At 42.1% G+C, this 27,544-nt stretch overlaps 1 protein-coding gene across 1 annotated transcript in view; it reads right to left on the bottom strand.

Moving 5' to 3' along the window:
• LOC112256047 (potassium voltage-gated channel subfamily H member 1) overlaps positions 1-27,544 on the bottom strand; it is an 85,632-nt gene that overhangs the window by 20,147 nt on the left and 37,941 nt on the right. The window contains exons 10-12 of the mRNA XM_042328315.1: positions 22,960-23,159; positions 21,382-21,634; positions 14,980-15,176 (exon numbers count right to left, since the gene is read on the bottom strand). Of these exons, the coding sequence (XP_042184249.1) occupies positions 14,980-15,176; positions 21,382-21,634; positions 22,960-23,159 (650 nt within the window). The remainder of the gene's footprint in view (positions 1-14,979; positions 15,177-21,381; positions 21,635-22,959; positions 23,160-27,544) is intronic.

Genomic DNA, 27,544 nt, shown 5'->3' with positions numbered 1-27,544 from the left:
AAATGAAGGTTAAACAAAAAAAAAAAAAATAATAGGGAGATTTTAATTTAACATTGAGCTTCAGCCCCCAGAATAATATTATTCATATATTGAAATAAAAACAGCCATAGAGATAGAACAAAACAATTGTTTTACTTCTATGGAGACAACTGATCTACTAAATGTCTGTCTGCACTCAAATCATTACATTTACAAATGACTATCTTTAAATTACTTTAAATACTGTTTTCTTTTCCTTTTTTTCAATGTTTTTGATCTGACTAATTTATAGGCCATGCTATCCATTTTCTGTAGTGGCTTTTGAATTTATACCAAGACTGTTGAGTTGTGTGTATAGCAGCAAAGAGCACCACCAGGGAACCAAACTAAAGCTAGCTGCCTTAATGGTCCACATTATAATTCAATTCCAAAAACATCAGACTAAGCCTACTGATGCAAATTTCCTCCTCTTAAATCATCCAGTGTTCTGCTTTGTTTTGAAGGATTTGCAGATCACATACATTCCCAAAAGTCTACTATACCAGATAACAATATATTGAAATGCCAAATTTGCATGCAGCTTAGCTGTCAGGATAGGAGTTATAAGCCCACACACACCCAGTCTTGTATAACTAACCTTGTGGGGACACACAATTCAGTCCCATTCAAAATTCTATCCTCCAAAAACCTAACCTTAACCCTGAAACTAACCCTAGCCCCTAAACCTAACACTGATTCTAACCTTAACCCAAACCCCATAGAAATAGCATTTGACCTTGTGGGGACTACAAAATATCCTCAGTTGGTCAAAACTTTGTTATTTTACTATTGTGTGTGTGTGGACAAGTTTAACTATACTTCTGGAGATCAGAAGTCTACTATTGTGTAAACTTGGCACATGTAGTTCAGCTTTAATATTGCAGATTGTAGCTTCCATCAATATAATTGCCTGCATCATTTCCAATCACCCATATATTGTTTTGTAAATGTATATAGTACCAGTCAAAAGTTTGGACAAACCTACTCATTCATGGGTTTTTCTTTATTTTTACTATTTTCTACATTGCTGTGGTGGCCATGCTGGCTAAGTGTGCCTTGAATTCTAAATAAGTCACTGACAGTGTCACCAGCAAAGCACCCCCACAATATCACCCCTCCTCCTCCATGCTCACAAAGACATGGTGATTGGAACCAAAAATACATAATTATTGTGACCGTTTGAGCGTTTTGCACTTTTGCCTATTGGCTGGAGGTTTCGACACAGTGGAGTCAGTCTGTTGGTTTCTCCTGCCTCAAAGTATGTGCCTGTTCACAACTCCCTGCACCTGACTCCGCACACCATTGACATTAGGCTTCTACTTCCAGATTATACATACTATATATATTTTACAATAGGTATCTTTTGTGTTGTTTTCGCTGTATTTATACTTCTGTGATACAGATTGAATCACGCCCTAAGTGGTATTTAGGGATTTGCGTTGGGTAATGGTGTTTGTAAGTAGGTATGTTCAAAGTCAAAGGAAGCACTTGATTCAGCTCTCCTGGCGCTGGATAGGGCATGCATCACAGTCAGTGGTGCATGACGTGCCCAATCAACAGGACATTCCACTCAATCTGCTTCCTGATTGGCTCCTGAGAGAGAACCAGGTGAAGCATGCCACAACCTTTTCTAACCTCTGCTACATTAGTCTGCAACCACTCTTTTTCCAATCGTGCTTGGTGGCGTGCATGCGTGCACACACACTCCTTAAAGGAGTGTGTGTGCACTCGGCAGACTCAGTAGCCTCGGTCTTTCGGATGACTGCCTTGCCTGGTTCACCAATTACTTTGCAGACAGAGTTCAGTGTGTCAAATCGGAGGGCATGCTGTCCGGTCCTCTGGCAGTCTCTATGGGGGTGCCACAGGGTTCAATTCTCGGGCTGACTCTTTTCTCTGTGTATATCAATGATGTTGCTCTTGCTGCGGGCGATTCCCTGATCCACCTCTACGCAGACGACACCATTCTATATACTTTCGGCCCGTCATTGGACACTGTGCTATCTAACCTCCAAACAAGCTTCAATGCCATACAACACTCCTTCCGTGGCCTCCAACTGCTCTTAAACGCTAGTAAAACCAAATGCATGCTTTTCAACCGATCGCTGCCTGCACCCGCATGCCCGACTAGCATCACCACCCTGGATGGTTCCGACCTTGAATATGTGGACATCTATAAGTACCTAGGTGTCTGGCTAGACTGTAAACTCTCCTTCCAGACTCATATCAAACATCTCCAATCAAAAATCAAATCAAGAGTCGGCTTTCTATTCCGCAACAAAGCCTCCTTCACTCACGCCGCCAAGCTTACCCTAGTAAAACTGACTATCCTACCAATCCTCGACTTCGGCGATGTCATCTACAAAATGGCTTCCAACACTCTACTCAGCAAACTGGATGCAGTATATCACAGTGCCATCCGTTTTGTCACTAAAGCACCTTATACCACCCACCACTGCGACTTGTATGCTCTAGTCGGCTGGCCCTCGCTACATATTCGTCGCCAGACCCACTGGCTCCAGGTCATCTACAAGTCCATGCTAGGTAAAGCTCCGCCTTATCTCAGTTCACTGGTCACGATGGCAACACCCATCCGTAGCACGCGCTCCAGCAGGTGTATCTCACTGATCATCCCTAAAGCCAACACCTCATTTGGCCGCCTTTCGTTCCAGTACTCTGCTGCCTGTGACTGGAACGAATTGCAAAAATCGCTGAAGTTGGAGACTTTTATCTCCCTCACCAACTTCAAGCATCAGCTATCTGAGCAGCTAACCGATCGCTGCAGCTGTACATAGTCTATTGGTAAATAGCCCACCCATTTTCACCTACCTCATCCCCATACTGTTTTTATTTACTTACTTTTCTGCTCTTTTGCACACCAATATCTCTACCTGTACATGACCGTCTGATCATTTATCACTCCAGTGTTAATCTGCAAAATTGTAACTATTCGTCTACCTCCTCATGCCTTTTGCACACATTGTATATAGACTCCCCCTTTGTTTTCTACTGTGTTATTGACTTGTTCATTGTTTACTCCATGTGTAACTCTGTGTTGTCTGCTCACACTGCTATGCTTTATCTTGGCCAGGTCGCAGTTGTAAATGAGAACTTGTTCTCAACTAGCCTACCTGGTTAAATAAAGGTGAAATAAAATTTTTTTAAAAAAGGCGTAGTGCAGTCAAAATGTGATTTTCTTGTGTTTTATACATATTTCCACAATATGAGGTTGGAATAATACTGTGAAAATGATGATAATGCCTTTTTAGTGTAAGAGCTGTTTGAAAAGGCCGCCTGAAATTTCTACCTGTTTTTGTGAGATTGAATTTTGGCCTGGTAAGTTACTTAATAGACCAATAACAAAGAGTTCCAAACCTCTCTGCCAATAACAGCTAGTTTTCCCCTCCCCACTCAGACCACTCCCAGACGGTCCTAGCAAAATTCTTGCTTGAGTTATTTTTGTTATAAGAAGCTTTTTCGTTTATTTCTTGACAATTTTAATTTAAAACAATCACAGTAAGGTACTTAAATGTTACCCAGAAAATATTTGATATTGTGATGAAAAACGGCAGCATTGTATCAGCATTGTAACCCCTCCGGCGCCGTCTTATCGGCTCTTAATCAACCATGCTAGTTTGCTTGTTTTTTCCACGTTGTTCGTAACTTGTTTTGTACATAATGTTGCTGTTACCGTCTCTTATGACCGAAAAGAGCTTCTGGACATCAGAACTACCATTACTCACCTCGAATTGGACGAAGGGTTTTTCTTTAATGAGTCGGACGGGAAGGATATACTACAAACACCCGAACAGGCCCTCGTCCCTGTCATTTGCTAGAGAAGGAAACAAAGATTTTGCGCAAAGAGATCAGGGTGCCTTGTGAGAATCGGGTTATGAGTGGCTAATCTGCCATTGCCATCCATCCTGCTAGCTAACGTTCAATCGCTGGAAAATAAATGGGATGAACTGAAAGCATGTATATCTTATGTTTCACCGAGTCGTGGCTGAATGATGACATTAATAACATACAGCTGGCGGGTTATACACTATCGGCAGGATAGATCATCAGCCTATGGTAAGACACGGGGCGGGGGCCTATGCATGTATGTCAACAACAGCTGGTGCACAATATCTAAGGAAGTCTCGAGGTTTTGCTCACCTGAGGTAGAGAATTTCATGATAAGCTGTTGACCACACTATCTACCTAGTGAGATTTCATATGTATTTTTTGTAGATGTCTACATACCACCACATGCCGATGCTGGCACCAAAACTGCACTCAATGAGCTGTATACCGCCATAAGCAAACAGGAAAACGCTCATCCAGAGGCGGCGCTCCTTGTGGCCGGGGACATCAATGCAGGGAAACCTTATTTTAAAACCTTGTTTTACCTTATTTCTATCAGCAGGTTAAACGTGCAACCAGAGGGAGAAAAACAACTCTAGACCACCTTTACTCCACACACAGAGACCCGTACAAAGCTCTCTCTCTCTCGCCCTCCATTTGGCAAATCTAACCATAATTGTATCCTCCTGATTCCTGCTTACACAAAAAATTCAAGCAGGAAGCAACAGTGACTCGGTCAATAAAAAAGTGGTCAGATGAAGCAGATGCTAAACTCCAGGACTGTTTTGCTAGCACAGACTGGAATATGTTCCAGGATTCTTCCGATGGCATTGAGGATCAGGAACACATCAGTCACTGGCTTTATCAATAAGTGCATCGAGGACGTTGTCCTCACAGTGACTGTACGTACATACCCCAAACAGAAGCCATGGATTAAGGCAACATTTGCACTGAGCTAAAGGGTAGAGCTGCCGCATTCAAGGAGTGGGACTCTAACCCGGAAGCTTATAAGAATGTGCCCTCCAACGAACCATCAGACAGGCAAAGTGTCAATACAAGACTAAGATTGAATCGTACTACACCGGCGCCGACACTTGTCGGATGTGGCAAGGCGTGCAAACTATTACAGACTACAAAGGGAAACACAGCCAAGAACTACCCAGTGACACGAGCCTACCAGACGAGCGAAATAACTTCTATTCTCGCTTCGATGCAAGTAACACTGAAACATGCATGAGAGCATCAGCTGTTCCGGACGACTGTGTGATCACGCTCTCCGCAGCTGATGTGAGTAAGACCTTTAAAACTTGTTGAGGCTAGGTGGCAGCATTTTCACTTTTGGATGAAAGGCATGCCCAGAGTAAACGGCCTCCTACTCTTTTCCAGATGGGAATATATGCATATTATTATTACTGGATAGAAAACACTCTGACGTTTCTAAAACTGTTTGAATTATGTCTGTGAGTATAAAAGAACTCATATGGCAGACAAAAACCTGAGAAGAAATCCAAACAGGAAGTGAGAACTCAATTTAGAAAACGGGGCCATTTGAAGTCCAGCTTAGATATGGATTTTTATGCACTTCCTAGGGCTTCCACAAGATGTCACCGTCTTTAGATGCTGGTTGTATGATTTTACTATAAAGGAGGGGCTCATAATAGCTCTTTGAGTGGGTGGTCTGGCAGAATGCCTCGGTTTCATTGTGCGTGGTCACGAGAGAGTGTTCTTGCGTTCCAATGGGTTTCTTCAGACAATGAAATTCTCCGGTTGGAACCTTATTGCTGATTAATGTTTAAAACATCCTAAATATGGATTGCATACATCATTTGACTTGTTTCTACGACCTATAACGGATCTTTTTGAGTTTTTGTCTGGAGGAATTGCTCGTGCTTTTTGAGGATTGAATGCTGGGCTGAACAAGCTAACAACAAGTGGCTAAATGGTGGGCTTTATGGAACTTTATGGAACAAATCAGTAATTTATTGTCGAACTGGGATTCCTGGAACTGCCTTCTGATGAAGATATTCAAAAGGTAAGTGAATATTTATATTGTTTTTTGTAGCTTCTGTTGATGCCAAAATGGTGGCTATTTCTTTGGGTTCTGAGTGCCGTTTTCAGATTATTCTTTTTCCGTAAAGTTTAAAAAAAAATCTGACACAGCGGTTGCATAGAGGATACGTTTATCTTTAATTCTGTGAATAACACTTGCATCTTTAATCAATGTTTATTGTGAGTATTTCTGCAAAATCACCGGATATTTTGGAATCAAAACATTACTGCACGTAACGCGCCAATGTAAACTGAGTTTTTTTAAATATATATGCACATTATCGAACAAAACACACAATTCCTATGAGTGTCATCTGATGGAGATAATCAAAGGTTAGTGATTCATTTTATCTATATTTATGCTTTTGTGACTGTGAAAAATGGCTGTGTGTGTCTTTGAATTTGGTGGTCATCTAACATAAATATATGTTGTGTTTTCGCTGTAAAACTTTTTTTTTTAAATCGGACAAGATGGGTAGATTAACAAGATGTTTATCTTTCATTTGCTGTATTGGACTTGTTAATGTGTGAAAGTTAAATATTTCTAAAGATTATTTTTTTCAGCTGAATGGGAGGGGGTGTTCCCTTTAGAGAACTCATTGTGCCCCCCTAGCCCCAACAGGTTTTAATAAACAGGTCAACATTCACAAGGCCGCAGGGCCAGACAGATTACGAGTACATGTACTTCGAGCATGCGCTGACCAACTGGCAAGTGTCTTCACTGACATTTTCAACCTCTCCCTGTCTGAGTCTGTAATACCAACATGTTTCAAGTAGACCACCATAATCCCTGTGCCCAAGAACAATACGGTAACCTGCCTAAATTACTACCGACCCGTAGCACTCACATCTGTAGCCATGAAGTGTTTGAAAGGCTGGTCATGGCTCACCAACACCATTATCCCAAAAACCCTAGACCCACTCCAATTTGTATACTGCACCAACAAATCCACAGATGACTACAGCCCAGCCTTCAACACCACAGTGCCCTCAAAGCTCATCACAAAGCTAAGGACCCTGGGACTAAACACCTCCCTCTGCAACTGGATCCTGGACTTCCTGACGAGCCGCCCCCAGGTGGTAAAAGGTAGGTAACAACACATCGGCCACATTGATCCTCAACACAGGTGTCCTTCAGGGGTGCGTGCTCAGTCCCCTCCTGTACTCCCTGTTCACTCATGACTCCACGGCCAGGCACGACTCCAACATCATCATTAAGTTTGCCGATGACAACAGTGGTAGTCCTGATCACAGACAACAATGAGACAGCCTATAGGGAAAAGATCAAACACCTGACCATGTGGTGCAAGGACAACAACCTCTCCCTCAACGTGATCAAGACAAAGGAGATGATTGTGGCCTACAGGAAAAGGAGGACCGAGCACACCTCCATTCTCATCAACGTTGCTGTAGTGTAACATGTTGAGAGCTTCAAGTTCCTTGGCGTCCACATCACCAACAAACTAACATGTCCAAGCACACCAAGACTGTCGTGAAGAGAGCACAACAAAAACCTATTCCCCCTCAGGAGTAGAGGTCGACCGATTAATCGGAATGGCCGATTACTTAGGGCCGATTTCAAGTTTTCATAACAATTGGAAATCTGTATTTTTGGCCGCCGATTTGCCGATTTTTATTTATTTATTTATTATTATTATTATTTGTATACCTTTTTATTTAACTAGGCAAGTCAGTTAAGAACACATTCTTATTTTCAATGACGGCCTAGGAACGGTGGGTTAACTGCCTCGTTCAGTGGCAGAACGACAGATTTTCACCTTGTCAGCTCGGGGGATCCAATCTTGCAAGCTTACAGTTAACTAGTCCAACGCAATAACAACCTGCCTCTCTCTCGTTGCACTCCACAAGGAGACTGCCTGTTACGCAAATTCAGTAAGCCAAGATAAGTTGCTAGCTAGCATTAAACTTGTCTTATAAAAAACAATCAATCATAATCACTAGTTAACTACACATGGTTGATGATATTACTAGATATTATCTAGCGTGTCCTGCGTTGCATATAATTTGACTGAGCATACAAGCATCTAAGTATCTGACTGAGCGGTGGCAGAAGCAGGCGCGTAAACATTCATTTAAACAACACCTTTGTGCGTTTTGCCAGCAGCTCTTCGTTGTGCGTCAAGCATTGCGCTGTTTATGACTTGAAGCCTATCAACTCCCGAGATGAGGCTGGTGTAACCGAAGTGAAATGGCTAGCTAGTTAGCGCGCGCTAATACCGTTTCAAATGTCACTCTGCTCTGAGCCTTCTAGTAGTTGTTCCCCTTGCTCTGCATGGGTAACACTGCTTCGATGGTGGCTGTCGTCATTGTGTTGCTGGTTCGAGCCCAGAGAGGAGCGAAGAGAGGGACGGAAGCTATACTGTTACACTGGCAATACTAAAGTGCCTATAAGAACATCCAATAGTCAAAGGTTCATGAAATACAAATGGTATAGAGGAAAATAGTCCTATAATAACTACAACCTAAAACTTCTTACCTGGGAATATTGAAGACTCATGTTAAAAGGAACCACCAGCTTTCATATGTTCTCATGTTCTGAGCAAGGAACTGAAACATTAGCTTCTCACATATTGCACTTACTTTCTTCTCCAACACTTTGTTTTTGCATTATTTAAACCAAATTGAACATGTTTCATTATTTATTTGAGGCTAAATTGATTGTATTGATGTATTAAGTTAAAATAAGTGTTCATTCAGTATTGTTGTAATTGCCATTATTACAAATACATTTTTTTAAATCGGCCGATTAAATCGGCTTATTTGGTCCTCCAATAATTGATATCGGCGTTGAAAAATCATAGATCGGTCGACCTCTACTCAGGAGACTGAAAAGATTTGGCATGGGTCCGCAGATCCTCAAAAGGTTTTTACAGCTGCACTATCGAGAGCATCCAGAAGGGTTGCATCACTGTCTGGTATGGCAACTGCTCGGCCTCCGACCACATGGCACTACAGAGGGTAGTGCGTACGGCCCAGTACATCACTGGGGCCAAGCTTCCTACCATCCAGGACCTCTGTACCAGGCGGTGTCAGAGGAAGGCCCTAAAAATTGTCCAAGACTCCAGTCACACTAGTCATACTGTTCTCTCCGCTACCGCACAGCAAGCGGTACCAGAGCGCCAAGTCTAGGTCCAAGAGGCTTCTAAACAGCTTCTACCTCCAACCCATAAGTCTCCTGAACAGCTAATCAAATGGCTTCACAAACTACTTGCATTGCCTGCCCCCCCACGCTTCTGCTACTCTCTGTTATTATCTATGCATAGTCACTTCAATGACTCTACCTACATGTACATATTACCTCGACACTGGTGCCCCCGCACATTGACTCTGTACCGGTACCCCCCTGTATATAGCCCCACTATTGTTATTTACTGGTGCTCTTTAATTATTTCTTATCTCTTACTTTTTTTTCTCTTATAACTGCATTGTTGGTTAAGGTCTTGTATGTAAGCATTTCCCTGTAAGGTCTACCTGCACCTGTTGTATTCGGCGCATGTGACAAATAACATTTGACTTGATTTAGATTTGATTTGAAAAGCCATGGTAACGATCATCATGTCTCAATCAAACTAGAGATGGACGATCATGAGATATGTCAGATTACGTAGTTATGGAGCCTGAGAACAGATGTATTATCTCCTAGCCCTCAGAGGATGAATGGTCCCACATGCACCGTAGATAGCTGTATCATCCCCTAGTCGGTGTACAGTTCTCTTATCTGTATTGACTCACATGTTGGGGACATTTACTGCAGAATCAAGGCTTGTTACACACACACACACACACACACACACACAAACTCATCTCAGCATTGATTTACACTGATAGTGCAGTACTGGCCAGCTGATGTACACTACCAGCCAAAAGCTTTATAACACCTACTCATTCATTGTTTTTTTCTTTATTTTTACTATTTTCTACATTGTAGAATAACAATGAAGATATCAAAAAAATCATGTAGTAACCAAAAAAAGTCTAAACAAATCCAAATATATTTTATATTTGAAATTCTTCAAATTGCTACCCTTTGCCTTGATGACAGCTTTGCACACTCTTGGCATTCTCTCAACAAGCTTCAAAAGGTAGTCACCTGGAATGCATTTCAATTAACAGGTGTGCCTTGTTAATTTGTGGAATTTCTTTCCTTCTTAATGCTTGGGGGCGGGGTGGGTATAGAGAAGACAGCCCTATTTGGTAAAATACCAAGTTCAATTTATGGCAAGAACAGCTCAAATAAGCAAAGAGAAACAACAGTCCATCATTATTACTTTAAGACATGAAGGTCAGTCAATACAGAACATTGCAAAAACCATCAAGCGCTATGATTTTATTCTCTGTGGCTGATGGCATGCGCAGACCAGTAGGCTGGTGTGTTTACGGACATATTCAATCACTCCCTATCCCAGTCTGCTGTCCCCACATTCTTCAAGATGGCCACCACTGTTCCTGTACCTAAGAAGGAAGAGATAACTGAACTAAATGACTACAGCCCCGTAGCACTCACTTCTGTCATTATGAAGTACTTTGAGAGACTATTCAAGCATCATATCACCTCCACCTTACAGGGCACCCAAGACCCACTTCAGTTTGCATTCCTAACAGGTCCACAGACGATGCAATCACCATCACACTACCCTATCCCATCTGGACAAGAGGAATACCTATGTAAGAATGCTGTTCGTTGACTAAAGCTCAGCATTTAACACCATAGTACCCTCCAAGCTCATCATCAAGCTGGGGGCCCTGGGCCTCAACCCCGCCCTGTGCAATTGGGTCCTGGACTTTGATGGGCCGCCCCCAGGTGGTGAAGGTAGGAAACAACATCTCCACCTCGCTGACCCTCAACACAGGGGCACCACAAGGGTGCGTGCACAGCCCCCTCCTGTACTCCCTGCTCAACCATGGCTGCGTTGCCATACACGCCTCCAACTCCATCATCAAGTTTACTGACGACACTACAGTAGTGGGCTTGATTACCAACGACGACGAGGTGAGGGCACTCAGAGTGTGGTGTCAGGAAAACAACCTCTCACTCAACGTCAACAAAACAAAGGAGATGGTCGTGGACTTCAGGAAGCGCACCCCTCCCCCCCTATCCACACCGAATGGACAGTAGTGGAGAAAGTGGAACGTTTTTTAAGTTCCTCGGAGTACACATCAACAACAAACTGAAATGGTCCACCCACACAGACAGTGTGGTGAAGGCGCAACAGCGCCTCTTCAACCTCAGGAGGCTGAAGACTAACTTTTACAGATCCACAATCGAGAACATCCTGTCGTGCTGTATCACATGCTGGTTCGGCAACTGCTCCGCCCTCAACCGCAAAGCTCTCCAGAGGGTAGTGCGGTCTGCACAACGCATCACCGGGGGTAAACTACCTGCCCTCCATGACTCCTACACCACCCGATGTCACAGGAAGACAAAAAAGATCAAAGACAACAACCACCCGAACCACTGCCTGTTCACACCACTACAATCCAGAAGGCGAGGTCAGTACAGAGACTGAAGAACAGCTTCTATTTCAAGGCCATCAGACTGCTAAACAGCAATCACTAACTCAGAGAGGCTGCTGCCTATATGGAGACCCAATCACTGTCCACTTTAACAAATGGATAACTAGTCACTTTAAATAATGTCACCTTAATAATGTTTACATATCTTACATTACTCATATAATATGTATATACTGCATTTTATACCATCTATTGCACCTTGCCTTTGACGCTCGGCCATCACTCATCCATATATTTATATGTACATATTCTCATTCACCCCTTTTAGATGTGTGTGTATTAGGTAGTTGTTGGGGAACTGTTGGATTACTTGTTAGATATTACTGCACTGTCCAAACCAGAAGCACTTCACTACACTCGCATTATCTCAAACTTTGTGTTTTTTGGTTCGAACCACTATTTCTTTGTGAGTCGCGGTGTGGGAGATTGGATGATCTCTGCATGTGTATTTCCCACCGTAAAGTATGGAGGAGGTGTTATGGTGTGGGGGTGCTTTGCTGGTGACACTGTCTCTGATTTATTTAGAATTCAAGGCACACTTAAACAGCATGGCTACCACAGCGTTCTGCAGCGTTACGCATCCCATCTGGTTTGGGCTTAGTGGGACTATCATTTGTTTTTCAACAGAACAATAACCCAACACGCCTCCAGGCTGTGCAAGGGCTATTTTACCAAGAAGGAGAGTGATGGAGTACTGCATCAGATGCCCTATCCTCCACAATCCCTCAACCAAATTGAGATGGTTTGGGATGAGTCGGACCGCAGCGTGAAGGAAAAGCAGCCAACAAGTGCTCAGCATATGTGGGAACTTCTTCAAGAATGTTGAAAAATCATTCCAGGCGAAGCTGGGTGAGAGAATGCCAAGAGTGTGCAAAGCTGTCATCAAATGCAAAGGTTGCCTATTTGAAGAATCTCAAATATAAAATATATTTTGAGTTGTTTAAAACTTTTTTGGTTACTACATGATTCCATGTTTTATTTCGTAGTTTTGATGTCTTTACTATTATTCTACAAAGTAAAAAATATTACAAATAAAGAAAAACCCTTGACTGAGTAGGTGTTCTAAAACTTTTGACCGGTAGTGTATGTGTTGTTGACCCAACTGATGTGATGTGGTAGTAGATGGCACACAATGTAATGTGTTTTGAGCATATGGGAGAATTTAAAAAAAGCTATTTATACAATGGTTTGGAATTCCCATTGTAAGATCATATCCTGCCCATGATATACTAGACAACATACACATGGCCAGTACATTCATAAAAGTGCCATTGTTTACATCAACTTTTTTTAAATGTATTTATTTAACCTTTATTTAACTAGGCAAGTCAGTTAAGACAAAATCTTATTTACAATGACCGCGTACCCCTTCCGAACACGAACGACGCTGGGCCAATTGTGCGCCGCTCTACGAGACTCTCAATCATGGCCGGTTGTGATACAGCCTGGAATCGAACCAGGGCCTGTAGTGGCACCTAGCACTGTGACGCAGTGCCTTAGACCGCTTCGCACTACTAATACTACTTTTACAGATCCCCTGCCCAGCCATTCTGTAAAAAGCATCTACACATTATCTCCGACATTTGCAACATTTTTGCAATATTGAAATTCGATCTCCATGTGTCCCATAGTAATGAACATGTCGGCGCGAGACATGCAGCTTTTCTCAGCCAGTTGAAATCATGAATCAGCATCATTTTTATTGATATTTACAAAGAAATCTCAATAGAAAAACAGGTCAAACGAAATTCAGCTAGTTTGCTGACTTGCCAGCTGTCGTCTGAAGTGGTTGTGTTAGCTGTGTAGTTGGTTCGCAATCAGGGGGGAGGGGGCGAGCAACGCACAAACAGGAAACAGAAACAATGACACCTGCGGAAGGACCCAAAGGGAGTGACATATTTAGGACAGGTAATCAAGGAGGTGATGGAGTCCAGGTGAGTGTCAATGCGTTGATGCACGTGTAACGGATGTGAAACGGCTAGCTTAGTTAGCGGTGCGCGCTAAATAGCTTTTCAATCGGTGACGTCACTTGCTCTGAGACCTTGGAAGTAGTAGTTCCCCTTGCTCTGCAAGGGCCGCGGCTTTTGTGGAGCGATGGGTAACGATGCTTCGTGGGTGACTGTTGTTGATGTGTGCAGAGGGTCCCTGGTTCGAGCCCGGGTATGGGCGAGGGGACGGTATAAAGTTATACTGTTACACACGTACCAATGGTGACAGGTGTGTGCCATAACGAGCAGCCTTGTGACCTAGAGGCCGGAGAGGGAGCTTCCCCGACGCCGACCAAAATGACGATCCCGGGGATCAGGAGCGGACACCTCTGCTAAGGCGCGGGAACCTGACGATCCAGCTGAGGCGCGGGAGCATGGTGACCTAGAGCGCCGGAGAGAGAGAGGATGTGACGGTACCCCCTCCCTTGCGCGTTCGGCAAGGGACACCAACCACAGGGATGATCCCAGGGATCAGGAGCAGACCGGTTGCCTCCGCTTAGGCTCAGAAACCCGGTGAACCGGCTGAGGCGTGAGAGCTGGCTGAGACCTCCCCGGTTGCCTCGGTCGAGGCACGGGAACCTGTCGAGCCCGCCGAGGCATTGGGAGCCTGTCGAGCCCGCGAAGGCATGGGAAAACACTCTCACTTCCTGAATTTGCTTCCGGACTCTCAGCGCACATCGTTACAATGCCACTTGGCTTCACCTCATGGCTATGACCACATCACAGCAATGATAAAAATGTCATAACACGTGGCCTATCCTGTATTATTGCTTAAATTAATCATAACTATTGTTATTAATACTTGATAGTCTGTGTACAGCCTTTCCTATGGGTATGTTTACATTGACTTGCTCAAAGCCTTTGTAAAAAAAATTTTTTTTTTCAAAACCTTTATCCTGTTATTTCAGTACATTATGTGTATATATTATACATTATATGTACAACACCTGTATGCATTTCAGTATTACGTGTTTGCATTGTGATTGTAGCTTACAAACTTGTCCTTGATTTAATTAAACATGTTACATGTTTGGTTGTAGCTGGGTCATTTTTGAATTGTGGTGGCATTTGGTCATGGCATTTTGGAAAAAAATGAACTTTTCTAAAATATATTTTTGATTTAAATGTATTCGTGTATGTCATTCCATTCTAAATCAACCAATATGGCAGTTTTAATGATTTTAAATTATTTTTGACATTGTGCCACCAGCAGAAGTAGTAATGATGGTAACACAGCGGGTTACCACTGATCTGATTTAATTCCTGCCCAAAGTTGCTCTGGGCGGAAGATGAGAAGGGAGAACAGAAAAAAGGGATAAGAGAGTAAGAGAAAGATTTAGACATGAAAGATAAGCAGAGGAGACAAGGAAGATAAAAGGGCGAGAACAGAAATGAGAAAATAAAGAGTTTGAACGGTAGGGAGGAAGAAGGGTGGTCTTGTGAAAACCAGCCGTATCACTTAGACAAAACAGACTGGTGAAAATAAATATCAGGCTGGTTCTACGAGGCTAAAAGAAAATTGGGTGCTCCAAAACATTACACTGACCCTCTTCCGCAGGTTGTAAGTGAGCAGCAGGTTCCGTGAAAAGTGGTTAGAGAAGGCCGTGTAGAACTCCAGAACCTTCTGCAGGGCGTCCCGTTTGATTACATGGAGATCACAGTAGGTCAGGGCACGCACGTTGGCACAAGCCTGGGTCAGGGTCACCTCCTTCCAGAACACATCCCCAAACACGTCCCCCTTACCTGCAAAGAGGGAGAGAGCACCGATTTAAGATATTACTTCTAAGATCTAACAGATTTTCCATCTGAGATTTACTTCTGAATTATTATTTTAAATAAAGATTTCAGAAATATTTTTTTACCTGCAGAGAGAAAAGCAGCTAAGATGGCCTCTTTATAACAGAAACCTAACAATGATTAGTTTATCCCAGTGTGACTTTGCCTGAGATGTGAAGACTTGTGTTTGTGCCCTTAGCTAATGTCTAGACTTTGACTCAGCAGAAAAACAAAGTCACATGGCACACAGGAAACCCTGGGTCAGACCTGTCAATCACACCAACAAAAGCCTGTTTGAACCCAATAACTTTCTTGGCCAAAACACAAAACTTGTTGATTAGGCTTTTTATTGTCCCCAGGACAAGGTGCACCTGTGTAATGATCGTACTGTTTAATCTGCTTCTTGATATGCCACACCTGTAAGGTGGATGGATTATCTTGGCAAAGGAGAAATGCTCACTAACAGGGATGTAAACAAATTTGTGCACAAAATTTGATAGTTTTTTTGTGAGTTATGGAACATTTCTGGGATCTTTTATTTCAGCTCATGAAACATGGAACCAACACTTTAGTGCATATATATTTTTTGTCCTCCCTCTTAAATGGCATCAACCTGCACTGACAGAGACACTATGTACATTTGTTCTGATCACTGCGTCTGGTTTCTGAGCGGATCCGATTTGTGATTCTATGAAATTGAACTTAAATGGATGAGCATATAAAAAAAGAGCAGACATAATTTCACGACACAATACCTAAATGTAAAGCTGTCCAAGTACTGACAATTTAAAATGAACTACAGTTGAAGACGGAAGTTTACATACACTTAGGTTGGAGTCATTAAAACTTGTTTTTCAACCACCCCACAAATTTCTTGTTAACTATAGTTTTGGCAAGTCGGTTAGGACATCTTCTTTGTGAATGACAAGTAATTTTGCCAACAATTGTTTGCAGACAGATTATTTCACTTATAACTAACTCACTGTATCACAATTCCAGTGGGTCAGAAGTTTACATTCACTAAGTTCACTGTGCCTTTAAACAGCTAGGAAAATTCCAGAATATTATGTCATGCTTTAGAAGCTTCTGATAGGCTAATTGACATCATTTGAGTCAATTGGAGGTGTTCCTGTGGATGTATTTCAAGGCCTACCTTCAAACTCAGTGCCTCTTTGCTTGACTTCATGTGAAAATCAAAATAAATGAGCCAAGACTTCAGAAAAACAATTGTAGACCTCCACAAGTCTGGTACATCCTTGGGAGCAATTTACAAACGCCTGAAGGTACCATGTTCATCTGTACAAACAATAGTACACAAGTATAAACACAATGGGACCACGCAGCCGTCATACCGCTCAGGAAGGAGACGTGTTCTGTCTCCTAGAGATTAACATACTTTGGTGCAAAAAGTGCAAATCAAAACCAGAAAAACAGCAAAGGACCTTGTGAAGATGCTGGAGGAAACAGGTACAAAAGTATCTATATCCACAGTAAAACGAGTCCTATATCGACATAACCTGAAAGGCCGCTCAGCAAGGAAGAAGCCACTGCTCCAAAACCGCCATAAAAAAAGCCAGACTACGGTTTGCAACTGCACATGGGGACAAAGATCGTACTTTGTGGAGAAATGTCCTCTGGTCTGATGAAACAAAAATAGAACTGTTTGGCCATAATGACCATCATTATGTTTGGAGGAAAAAGGGGGAGGCTTGCAAGCCGAAGAACACCATCCCAAACGTGAAGCATGGGGGTGGCAGCATCATGTTGTGGGGGTGCTTTGCTGCATGAGGGACTGGTGCACTTCACAAAATAGATGGCATCATAAGGGGGGGAAATCATGTGGATATATTGAAACAACATCTCAAGTCAGGAAGTTAAAGCTTGGTCGCAAATGGGTCTTCCAAATGGACAATGACCCCAAGCATACTTCCAAAGTTGTGGCAAAATGGCTTAAGGACAACAAAGTCAAGGTATTGGAGTGGCCATCACAAAGCCCTGACCTCTATAGAAAATCTGTGGGCAGAACTGAAAAAGCGTGTGCAAGCAAGGAGGCCTACAAACCTGACTCAGTTACATCAGCTCTGTCAGAAGGAATGGGCCAAAATTCACCCAACTTACTGTGGAAGCTTGTGGAAGGCTACCTGAAATGTTTAACACAAGTTAAACAATTTAAAGGCAATGCTACCAAATACGAATTGAGTGTATGCAAACTTCTGACCCACTGTGAATGTGATGAAAGAAATAAAAGATGAAATGAATCATTCTCTACTATTATTCTGACATTTCACATTCTTAAAATAAAGTGGTGAACTTCGCTGAGTAAGACAGGGAACTTTTAATGTCAGGAATTGTGAAAAACTAAAACACTGCATGTAAACTTCTGACTTCAACTGTATAATATTAACTTTCATATCTTTGTTGAATGATTGAGAGTGAATGGGACAATGTTTGTCGTGGTGACTGCAAAAAATAAGATAACCTTTGTTATATTACCTAATGTTGTTATCCTACTTAGAACTCTCACAGATCTCATGCTATTGCACAAGACATGCATTAATTTACAAATGCATGTGCACACACACACACCAGAACTGGGTTCAAATGTTATTTCAGGTATTTCAATTACTTTTCAATACATTTTAAAACAAGTATTCAGATAACCTTTATTTGGGTAAAACAACAAGTAGTTGAATATTGGAATGTATTTTGAAATGCACTCGGAAAGTATTTAAATACACAGACTAAAATACACTCCCATGAATTTAACCCACAATTTGGTTGACTATTTGGGTTTTACAAATAACCATTTTAAATACTCAAATAAAAGTACTTGTTTTGGGCGGTGTATTTCTAAAGCCTCAAATACAAAGAAAAATATTGAAATAACAAATACACTTGTATTTGAACCCAGGTCTAGCACACACACAGGTTTTGTTCTTCTCTCCTCATGGGGACAATAAAATTCATTTCCATTCAGAATTTAATTTTAGGGTTAGGGTTAACCGTAACACCTAACCTTGACCCTAACCCAAACCACTAACCCCTTACTCTAATTGTAACCCTAAACCTAACCCCTAAGCATAAAATAGCCTTCGTCCTCATTGAGACGTGGGAAATGTCCCCACGAGGAAGAATCTTCTTTGTTTTACTATTCTTGTGCAGACTTTGTGGGATTTTAGGTCTGTACAATAATAGAAGAACCAACCCCCACACACAAACATACATTTTAAATATTTTTATTTGAATCCACCAATCAAATAAAAATTTAAAAAGGAATCCAAACATTAAACATCATGATCAGAAAATCTCTCCCATCAGTCACTTTGCTAATCACCATACTGCAAAGAAATACCAAAGAATTGAATTTACTTTCGTAGAAAGACACCAAATTTAGCTCAAGGAAAAACAAATCCTAATGGCAAAGTCTGAGGATCTACAGTGAGGGGGTTATTTGTAGCTTGCTGGAGAAACATCAAAGTCAGGATAATTTCCTATTCTACCTACCCCTCTCCCCAGAGAAGCTCTGACTAGCACTCAGCACACTCAGCACAGCACAAAGTAACAATGTCGCACAGGAAAAAACAACATAACACAGCATAGAACAGCACAGTATAGTACAGCACAACATAGAACAGAACACCACAGCGCAACACAGAATACCAACCTGATATATTTCAGTTAATCTACTCCTTTAGATGGTAAGCTCAGCGATATAATGTAGGTGCACAAAGTAAACTGCATAGTGGGTTAATTTCCGCACCAACTAAGAGCGTTGAAGTGCGAGGCTAAACTTCTCAGCTGTTTTGGTCCTGTACCTACCATGCACTTACAGCGTAAAGCAAACCCGTGTACATGCGCAGTGACTGTGTGAGAGCAAAGTCTTGCATCTCTCTCATCTGCGGTGCTGCTCGTGGCGAAGTCATTTAGCTGAGCCTACCTTTCATCTAACACCAGCACACACACACACACACACACACACACACACAGACAGACTGTTTACATCCAGAAAAGCAAGCAGTTTATATCAGTCTCTTCCTAATTGAAACTGACATCTGCCTCAGCATTACGGTACGTTGTTGAAAAGCTGCCAACACCCATCAAATACACAGCCAACATTGAATTACAGCGCGTAAGTGGGTGGGTGTAGGCCCACGTTTTCATTCCCCGAGATTAGAAGGTTGGGAGTTTGATCCTCATCTGAGTCATACCAAGGACTGTAAAAATGGGACCCGATGCATCACTGCTTGACACTCAGCATGAGAAGATATATTGGGGGTAAGGCCCTGGGATAGACTTGTATCCTGTCCAGAGGGTGTACTTGTACATCAAGCTGCCTCAAACTACAGAAACAGTAGATAGGAGCTGGAGCCTATGAGCCCTTCCAGCTCGCACAACTCAAGGCTATTTACAAACGTACTTATAGTGTTAGTTTCTGGGTCAGTGGTAGTCACTCCTAACTATGTAAATCAACTAAACAATGGCCTAATTTACACTCAAATTGTAAAACACGTTTGACACATCGGTTGTGATACAACGGATAGTTTTGATGAGTTTGTCAGCATAATCAGATTGGATTGATTTTTTTAAAAAAACAAGGCTTTCATCTCTTACAGCCTGAAACAAACCAAGGCAGTGACAGAGAGGCAAAAAAGGCACAGCAAGACAGCTACAGTTAGAATGCTGTTCTTCAGATTTGGCTGAACCTTGGAAACCCTTAAACAAATGCTTTCATGTCCTGCAGTTTGTAAAAACCCAAGAGAGAAAGTAGAAGGACCACGGTGCTGGTGCAGCAGTGATACTGTAGGCTATAGCAGCTACCATTAGATTAGTGAGAAAGTGACTGACAGCGGTAGCTAGTTCATCACCCAGGGTTCCATTGCCATGAATTAGCCAGGACAAGTATAACAACATAACATGATATTAATCCTCCCCACGAGCCAACCCACCAATTACAGGTCAGCAACGCGAGAGAAAACAACCACAGCTATTTCACCCAGCAGGCCCAGGGAGGAACATGTGTTGCATTTTTACTGTTCACTTTTTTAAATGATGTTGTTTGTATATTTTCCCGGCACCGTCAATGTTTGTCTATGTAGCAATAACGATTTTCTGATATTTCAGGGCCATGTAAACAGGGTTGGATACATACAACAGTCTGCAAACACTACACACACACCGTCGAGACCAACCAAAACAAGGATGCGAGAAAGGACAAAGAATGCATTACTCAGACATACTGTATAACAAAGTGTGATCTACAGACACTCAACATTTAGCTGTGTAGCCTTCACCCTCCAATCCCACATTAACACCATGTTAATGTCTGAACAGGGACTGTTGTTGGGGTGAAATAAAATAAAATGTTATTTGTCACATGCTTCGTAAACAACAGGTGTAGACTAACAGTGAAATGTTTACTTTACGTGCCCTTCCCAACAATGCAGAGAGGGGAAAAAATATGAATAATAGAAAAATAATAACACAAGGAATAAATACGCAAAGAATAACTATAACCTGGCTATATACACAGGGTACCAGTACCGTGTTGATGTGCAGGGGTATGAGGTAGATATGTACACACTGATGATATTCTCAGAGGAATCTCTGTCTGTCCCATAGTGACCTCCCGTCAAGACCGTATCTCTGAAGAGAAAAGTTCTGGGGCTCCATTTTCCACTTGCCTCAAAGCAACGTTACAGTAATGTCAAAAACAAGCATTTTGGTAGGTAACTCCAGCGTATTATTATCACCAAGTTAGCAATTTTCTAATCTACATAGACCTGTTTGCTTTGAGATGGAAGTGCTGGTGTCAATAGAGGCACTGTTGAGTCTCTCAGATCTAATATTGAGGCTATTTCTGCTCAATATATCGCTTTTTCCCATTACAATTTCAGTAGCGGTTTCCATCCACTTGTCAAAAGATTTGCAAGCTAGTTATCCCCTCCAAAAAAAATCTAATTTTCATAGCAAGCAGTCCTGTCCTGAGCTAAAGCCAACTTGAGAAATCCAAGCAAAAATGACCACTACCATTGCCTCTACCAATGTGCACCGGCTCAACAGCCACTCGCCCAAAATGGCCACCACCTCATACTGTACAATGGACAGCCAACTCACCCAAAATGGCTACCATGTAAGCCTACTTCATCATACTGTACAATGAACAAGTACTCACCTAAGATGGCCACCACCTCGTCATCTTGGATGACCTCCAGGGATCCTGAGACCACGAAACAGAGGCTGTCCACGCTCTCTCCGGCATGGTAGATGAGGTCACCAGGGGCACAGTGGATAGTCTGGAACTCCATGGCCAGGGCACGCAGGCACCCGTCACTGGCCAACCTGAACGCAGGGTGTTCTTTGAAGACTTTCCTGTTCAGGTGGACGCAGATATCTGCCCTCATGTCCTTAGGGCATATCTGCAATACCTGGGAGGGGGAGAGGAGAAGGAGCGAGGGAAATAGGGAGAGAAAGAGAGAAAGAAAGAAAAAAGAGAGCGAGAGGGTTGAGTTAAATAACCAAATTATGCCACCTTCCACACTCATTGCCTTTGGTGAACCAGACATTTCTGACTGGCAGCCATGATAGCATGTTGATACATTACTTGAAATCCTCTTCTCTCTTGTGACTTTCCCTTCCATCTTTATCTTGAAATATTCTAAGACTGTCGCATCATGGCAAACAACCCAAAACAGGTTGTTATTTATAATAATATAATCATCATCATCCAGTTATGGTGCACATTGGGTAAAAGAACAAATTAGAGGAGCACTTAGGAGCATAGAAAATACAACAGTAAATCAATGTTATAATCCTGTTCTGTAAATCAGATTTTTCTGTTTAAAAAAACAGGGAGTATAAGTGTATAGAGTAACCCCAACGGTGTCGTAAGGTTAGTGGTATGGGTTACAGTTAGTTGAGTATGTGAGCAGATCATACAAAGAATCCCCCAAAACAGCCAATCAAACCAGCCTCCCTCTACAGGCCTGGCTGGGATGCTCTTGTCGTCACAGCAGCCACAGTCACACTCCTGAGAGGCTGAGGTAGGTCAGTCTGCGATAGCAGAGAATTCTTAAAGAATTTGACCCTCCTTCCCTCATCCATTCTCTCTGCGCTGTGGGAGAAATGTGCCTGGAAGCTTGCATAGTGTTGCTTTCTGCTGACACGCATACAGCATAGGAATGGGCCAAAATCAGTACTGAACTACACCTACTTACCCCATTTATCAGTGTTGAGGCAACCCCAAAAGATAAACTGCTGTACAGTACTTACAAAATGTTTTACTTATTGGACACATTTCTTACATTTAATTTCTTCACTGGTTTTCTATATGCTATGCTTAAAATTGGTTTCAAACCATGTCACATCAAATTAACTAATCTGATTATCTCATATTACACCATTACTTAGCTGAAGCAGTATGCTAATCAGACAACATTTGTCTGATTAGCAAACAGGGTAAAGTCAGTTGTCATAAACTAACACCAGCTGTCATGACTATTTATGATAATCTGTTAATATAGCAGTGCTACAGAGCATTATCCATTAAGTCAACACCATCCCCTACCCACATCCCACCCCAAATGGACTGGTCCAGCACAACAGAACACAGAGTCACGATCACCACCACAACACAAATGGGCCAGCTTGCTGCGAAAGCTACCATGCAGGAAACACAAACAAACAAACCAACACAGGGGGGAAGGGTAATGAATGTCAAGGTAATGAATGTCAGGCTTACAGTTTGAGATACCTTTTCAGTATCTATGCCCCGGGACATGGACCAGGTGGAGGCGATGTAATCCATGACCCTCTCGCTCAGTCCCTTGGGCACTTGGTAGAGCTTGAGGAAGTCACGGACGCTGTTCAGCATCTCGTGGTAGCGGTTGGTGTTGGCATACATCTGCTGGAAGATGGTGGTGACGTTACCAAAGATGGTGGCGTAAAGCAGAGCTGGGAAAATAAGGAAAAGACAAGGAAAGACAAGGGGGATGGATGTTCAGAACATTTAGAGAAGAGTCCGTAGCCACGGGAAGTAGGGGTGGTGAGGGTGCTGCATCAGCCCCTGAAAAATACAATTATTTCAAAAGTAGTGCACTGAGCCTTTTTATGTTATTTTATTTAACTAGGTCAGCACTGGGCCTTTAATAGTCCTGTATTAGTGGATATATCGCGATGGCGAAAAAACGACTTCACGCGGCTATGGAAGAATCCGAGAAAGTTAGTTTCGCAGAGAAGGATAATATGCATTTTTAAGAACACAAGTTAACAGACGGGAGACTTCAGGAATTGATCCAGTATTACAACATCAATGGGTTGAAATGTGTCAGTACTTGAAATACATACAGTAAGTCAAGTCATCAAAGCTTGTTGATCGGTAAAAGCTGCTCCTATTTGTAATATAACAATAAGAATGCATCAAATATCTGATTTGATTTGATTTGAAATATCCACTAAGGTTCAGAAAGACGTATCCTTCATCTTTGAGGACAAACATAGAAAAGAAGATTCAAGAACCAAAGTGACAAACAAGCAGTGTATGAGGAAGTGTGTATGTGCCACAGAAAGCAAAAAAGACGGCCTCTCTGGTTGTGCGTGTGCTTGCGTGTGCGTGTTTAGAGGAAACGGGGCTGAAGAGGAGGTGACAGAGACACAGAGCTCTTCTGACAGTGCCTGTCCATCAGCATCATACACATTGTCTATGTTGCGTGATAAGCCTTTAGGTCATTACTTAGATAAACTACTCAGTAGGTTAAGTTTAAAAACATTTTTTTGACCTTTTGTGTACCAGGAACAGCCAAGTACCTTCTTTGAGGAGCTTTTACTTTTAAACTAAATCGTCTAACTATAAGATACTGGCGCCAATCTACGGACCGAAGTTTGAGAAACCCTGAACTAAAAGGTTTCCAATCACATTTCTGGAATCAAGAGATTCGACATGAATACAGGTCTCTGCTAAAGCACAGCCTACCAGCCATGACTCATGAAGCACAGTGCCCACTATGCACATGGAACAACAAGAGAGATGTGCTTTTTGTGGCCAAACAAAACATAATTCCCTTTTTATGCACTTTTCTCTCTACGCGTATTCTGACCTTGAACATAAGCATGAGAATAGCATGCCATTTTCAATCCTCTCAAAAATGTTTTCTTGCCTCACATCATTATTTGGAAACGGTATATTGATGATATTTTTGTTCTATGGAGGGGTGATGCAAAACAGCCCCAGGCTGTTCCATGCTTTTCTTAACTCCTGTTCTGAGCATCTGAGATTTACTATGCAATCTGATACACATCAAATCAGTTTTCTTGATCTTCTGATCTTGTGTGAAGATAAGGTTCTATACACTGATCTTTACAGGAAGCCTACTGATGGTAACAGTTTGTTGAGGGCTGATAGTTGTCACCCACTTCCCTTGAAGAATAGTTTGCCCTACAGCCAATTCTGTCGAATCAAAAGAATTTGCAAAAAACAATCCGATTTCGACAGAAATATGGCTGAGACGCAAAGAAAGTTCAAGGAGAGGGACTACAAGAATGATCAGATTAATATTGCCATTGAGAAAATTCTAAACAAAACGAGACATGACCTTTTTCAAGGTCAGTCTCGCAAAAAGACGCATTCTTGCGTTCTAACTACCCGCTATTCAAAGTGCTCTGAACAAATTAAGGGAATTGTTAACAAACATACATTGGCACATCCTAAAATCCGATGATAGTCTCGGTAATGTGTTTTCGGACCTTCCCTTGGTCGTATTCTCGCGGGGCAGAAATCTCAGAGACCAATTGGTAAACTCTGATTTACCACCCCAAGATATTCCTGAACAACGTCTATTTGCGCCCCTACTGGATGGAAATTACAAATGTAATGGCTGTGCTCAATGCAATGGCACTTATAAATGTAGATCCTTCAAACACCCACAAACAGGGAAATCGATCCCAATAAATCAAATCAAATCAAATCAATAAAAGGTGTTATTACGTGCTCCACTAAGGCAGTTATTTATCTTATAACTTGTCCTTGTGGTAAAAAATTATGTAGGTAAAACAAAGCGCGAATTAAAAGTACGTATCTCAGAGCATCGTAGCACCATTAGGTGTAAAAACTTTACTTATCCAGTTGCGGCCCACATCTTGGAGGCAGGCCACTCGATTTCGTCTCTGCGTTATATTGGCATCGAACATGTCACCCTCCCTAGGAGAGGGGGTGACCTTGATAATTTATTGTTAAAACGAGAGGCTGCCTGGATCTTTAATTTAAAGACCCTTGCGCCCTTCCGTCTCAACGTAGACTTTGATCTGAAGCCATTCTTGTGGTTATTGTGATTTTGCCATTGTAATTGTTTGTAAACTTGTGTAGTCAAATGAATCTATGATCGTATGCTATCCATTTGTTGTTTATATGCTGTTCTTTGTATGACATTTTAATATTTGATTATTAACCAATGATATTAGGCCACTCTTGGCCATGATTACAGACACCTGTGTCTTTTGACACTATATAAACAAGTCATCCCGCAGTGTTTGTGATTATACCCTGATGAAGACAGCTTGGCTGTCGAAACGTTGGTATTACATTTTTGCATCTGAGCTCCTAGAGTGTGCGGCTCTCTTTTATTTTCACGTTTCTACTCCGCTAGCCAGCACCTTGTCTTAATAGGTGTGCGTTTCTTTTTCTTCTAAATAACATGCCATTCACCTGATATTTGTTTGGGGTGGAGATGGAATAAATGAAGATGTGGCGGAGGTGATACGCGTTATTCCTTGACTTAATTCCCTCATAATTCCACCACCTACGTGTGAGGAAACCCTGAATAAGGTCTAGCCAACCGACCGGTTCCAAGTGGAAAAAGCATCTACTTCGTTTTTTTCAATAGAAATAACACCGTTCTCCATCCACCGTAATTTACAACTTAATAAGAGCTATTGATTAGAGCTAGGTAAATAAGTAATCCGTTTGGATAGAATATTTGTAAATATAAATGACTTTTTTAAAATCTATTTTCCATGATAATCGCTGACAAATGTGAAACCAATCATATGGCAGCAAACTAAAACAGTAAAGTGTATGAAATGCTGTGCCATTATGCAGAATTTAAATTGGCCTTTTAACTGCAGGGATGGGCACTCTGAAATGTCTTAATTATAGGCTAACTTGACTTTCTCTGTTTCCTATTTCTATCATGTTAAATATTAGCCACCATCTGTATTGATCATCAATAGGCCCAATAACAACACATATTCAACTGTCAATTTACTATTAGTCCCCTTCAGTTGGTATAGCCTCCATTATCATTTTCCATTTAAATACATTGTCTCGTTTACCTTCATTTGCTTATCTGTAAACCCTGTCAAGGCCATGTGGTTGTTGCGGAGGATCATTAGTAACAGTTCATAATATATATGTTAAAAAATAAATGTAGGAGAGTTAAATTGTTATGGAGCTGAGCATAGACCAACGACGAGACGGCCTACAGGGAGGAGGTGAGGGCCCTCGGAGTGTGGTGTCAGGAAAATAACCTCACACTCAACGTCAACAAAACTAAGGAGATGATTGTGGACTTCAGGAAACAGCAGAGGGAACACCCCCCCATCCACATCGATGGAACAGTAGTGGAGAGGGTAGGAAGTTTTAAGTTCCTCGGCATACACATCACAGACAAACTGAATTGGTCCACTCACACAGACAGCATCGTGAGGAAGGCGCAGCAGCGCCTCTTCAACCCCAGGAGGCTGAAGAAATTCGGCTTGTCACCAAAAGCACTCACAAACTTCTACAGATGCACAATCGAGAGCATCCTGGCGGGCTGTATCACCGCCTGGTATGGCAACTGCACCGCCCTCAACCGTAAGGCTCTCCAGAGGGTAGTGAGGTCTGCACAACGCATCACCCGGGGGCAAACTACCTGCCCTCCAGGACACCTACACCACCAATGCTAGGAAGGCCATAAAGATCATCAAGGACATCAACCACCCGAGCCACTGCCTGTTCACCCCGCTGTCATCCAGAAGGCGAGGTCAGTACAGGTGCATCAAAGCGGGGACCGAGAGACTGAAAAACAGCTTCTATCTCAAGGCCATCAGACTGTTAAACAGCCACCACTAACATTGAGTGGCTACTGCCAACACACTGTCAATGACACTGACTCTACTCCAGCCACTTTAATAATGGGAATTGATGGGAAATGATGTAAATATATCACTAGCCACTTTAAACAATGCTACCTTATATAATGTTACTTACCCTACATTATTCATCTCATATGCATACGTAGATACTGTACTCTATATCATCGACTGCATCCTTATGTAATACATGTATCACTAGCCACTTTAAC

The sequence above is a fragment of the Oncorhynchus tshawytscha genome, linkage group LG01 (genome assembly GCF_018296145.1).
Source record: "Oncorhynchus tshawytscha isolate Ot180627B linkage group LG01, Otsh_v2.0, whole genome shotgun sequence".
Lineage (NCBI taxonomy): Eukaryota > Metazoa > Chordata > Actinopteri > Salmoniformes > Salmonidae > Oncorhynchus > Oncorhynchus tshawytscha.
Note: the sequence above shows the minus strand (reverse complement) of the source record. Positions and strands in the feature narration are given on the sequence as shown.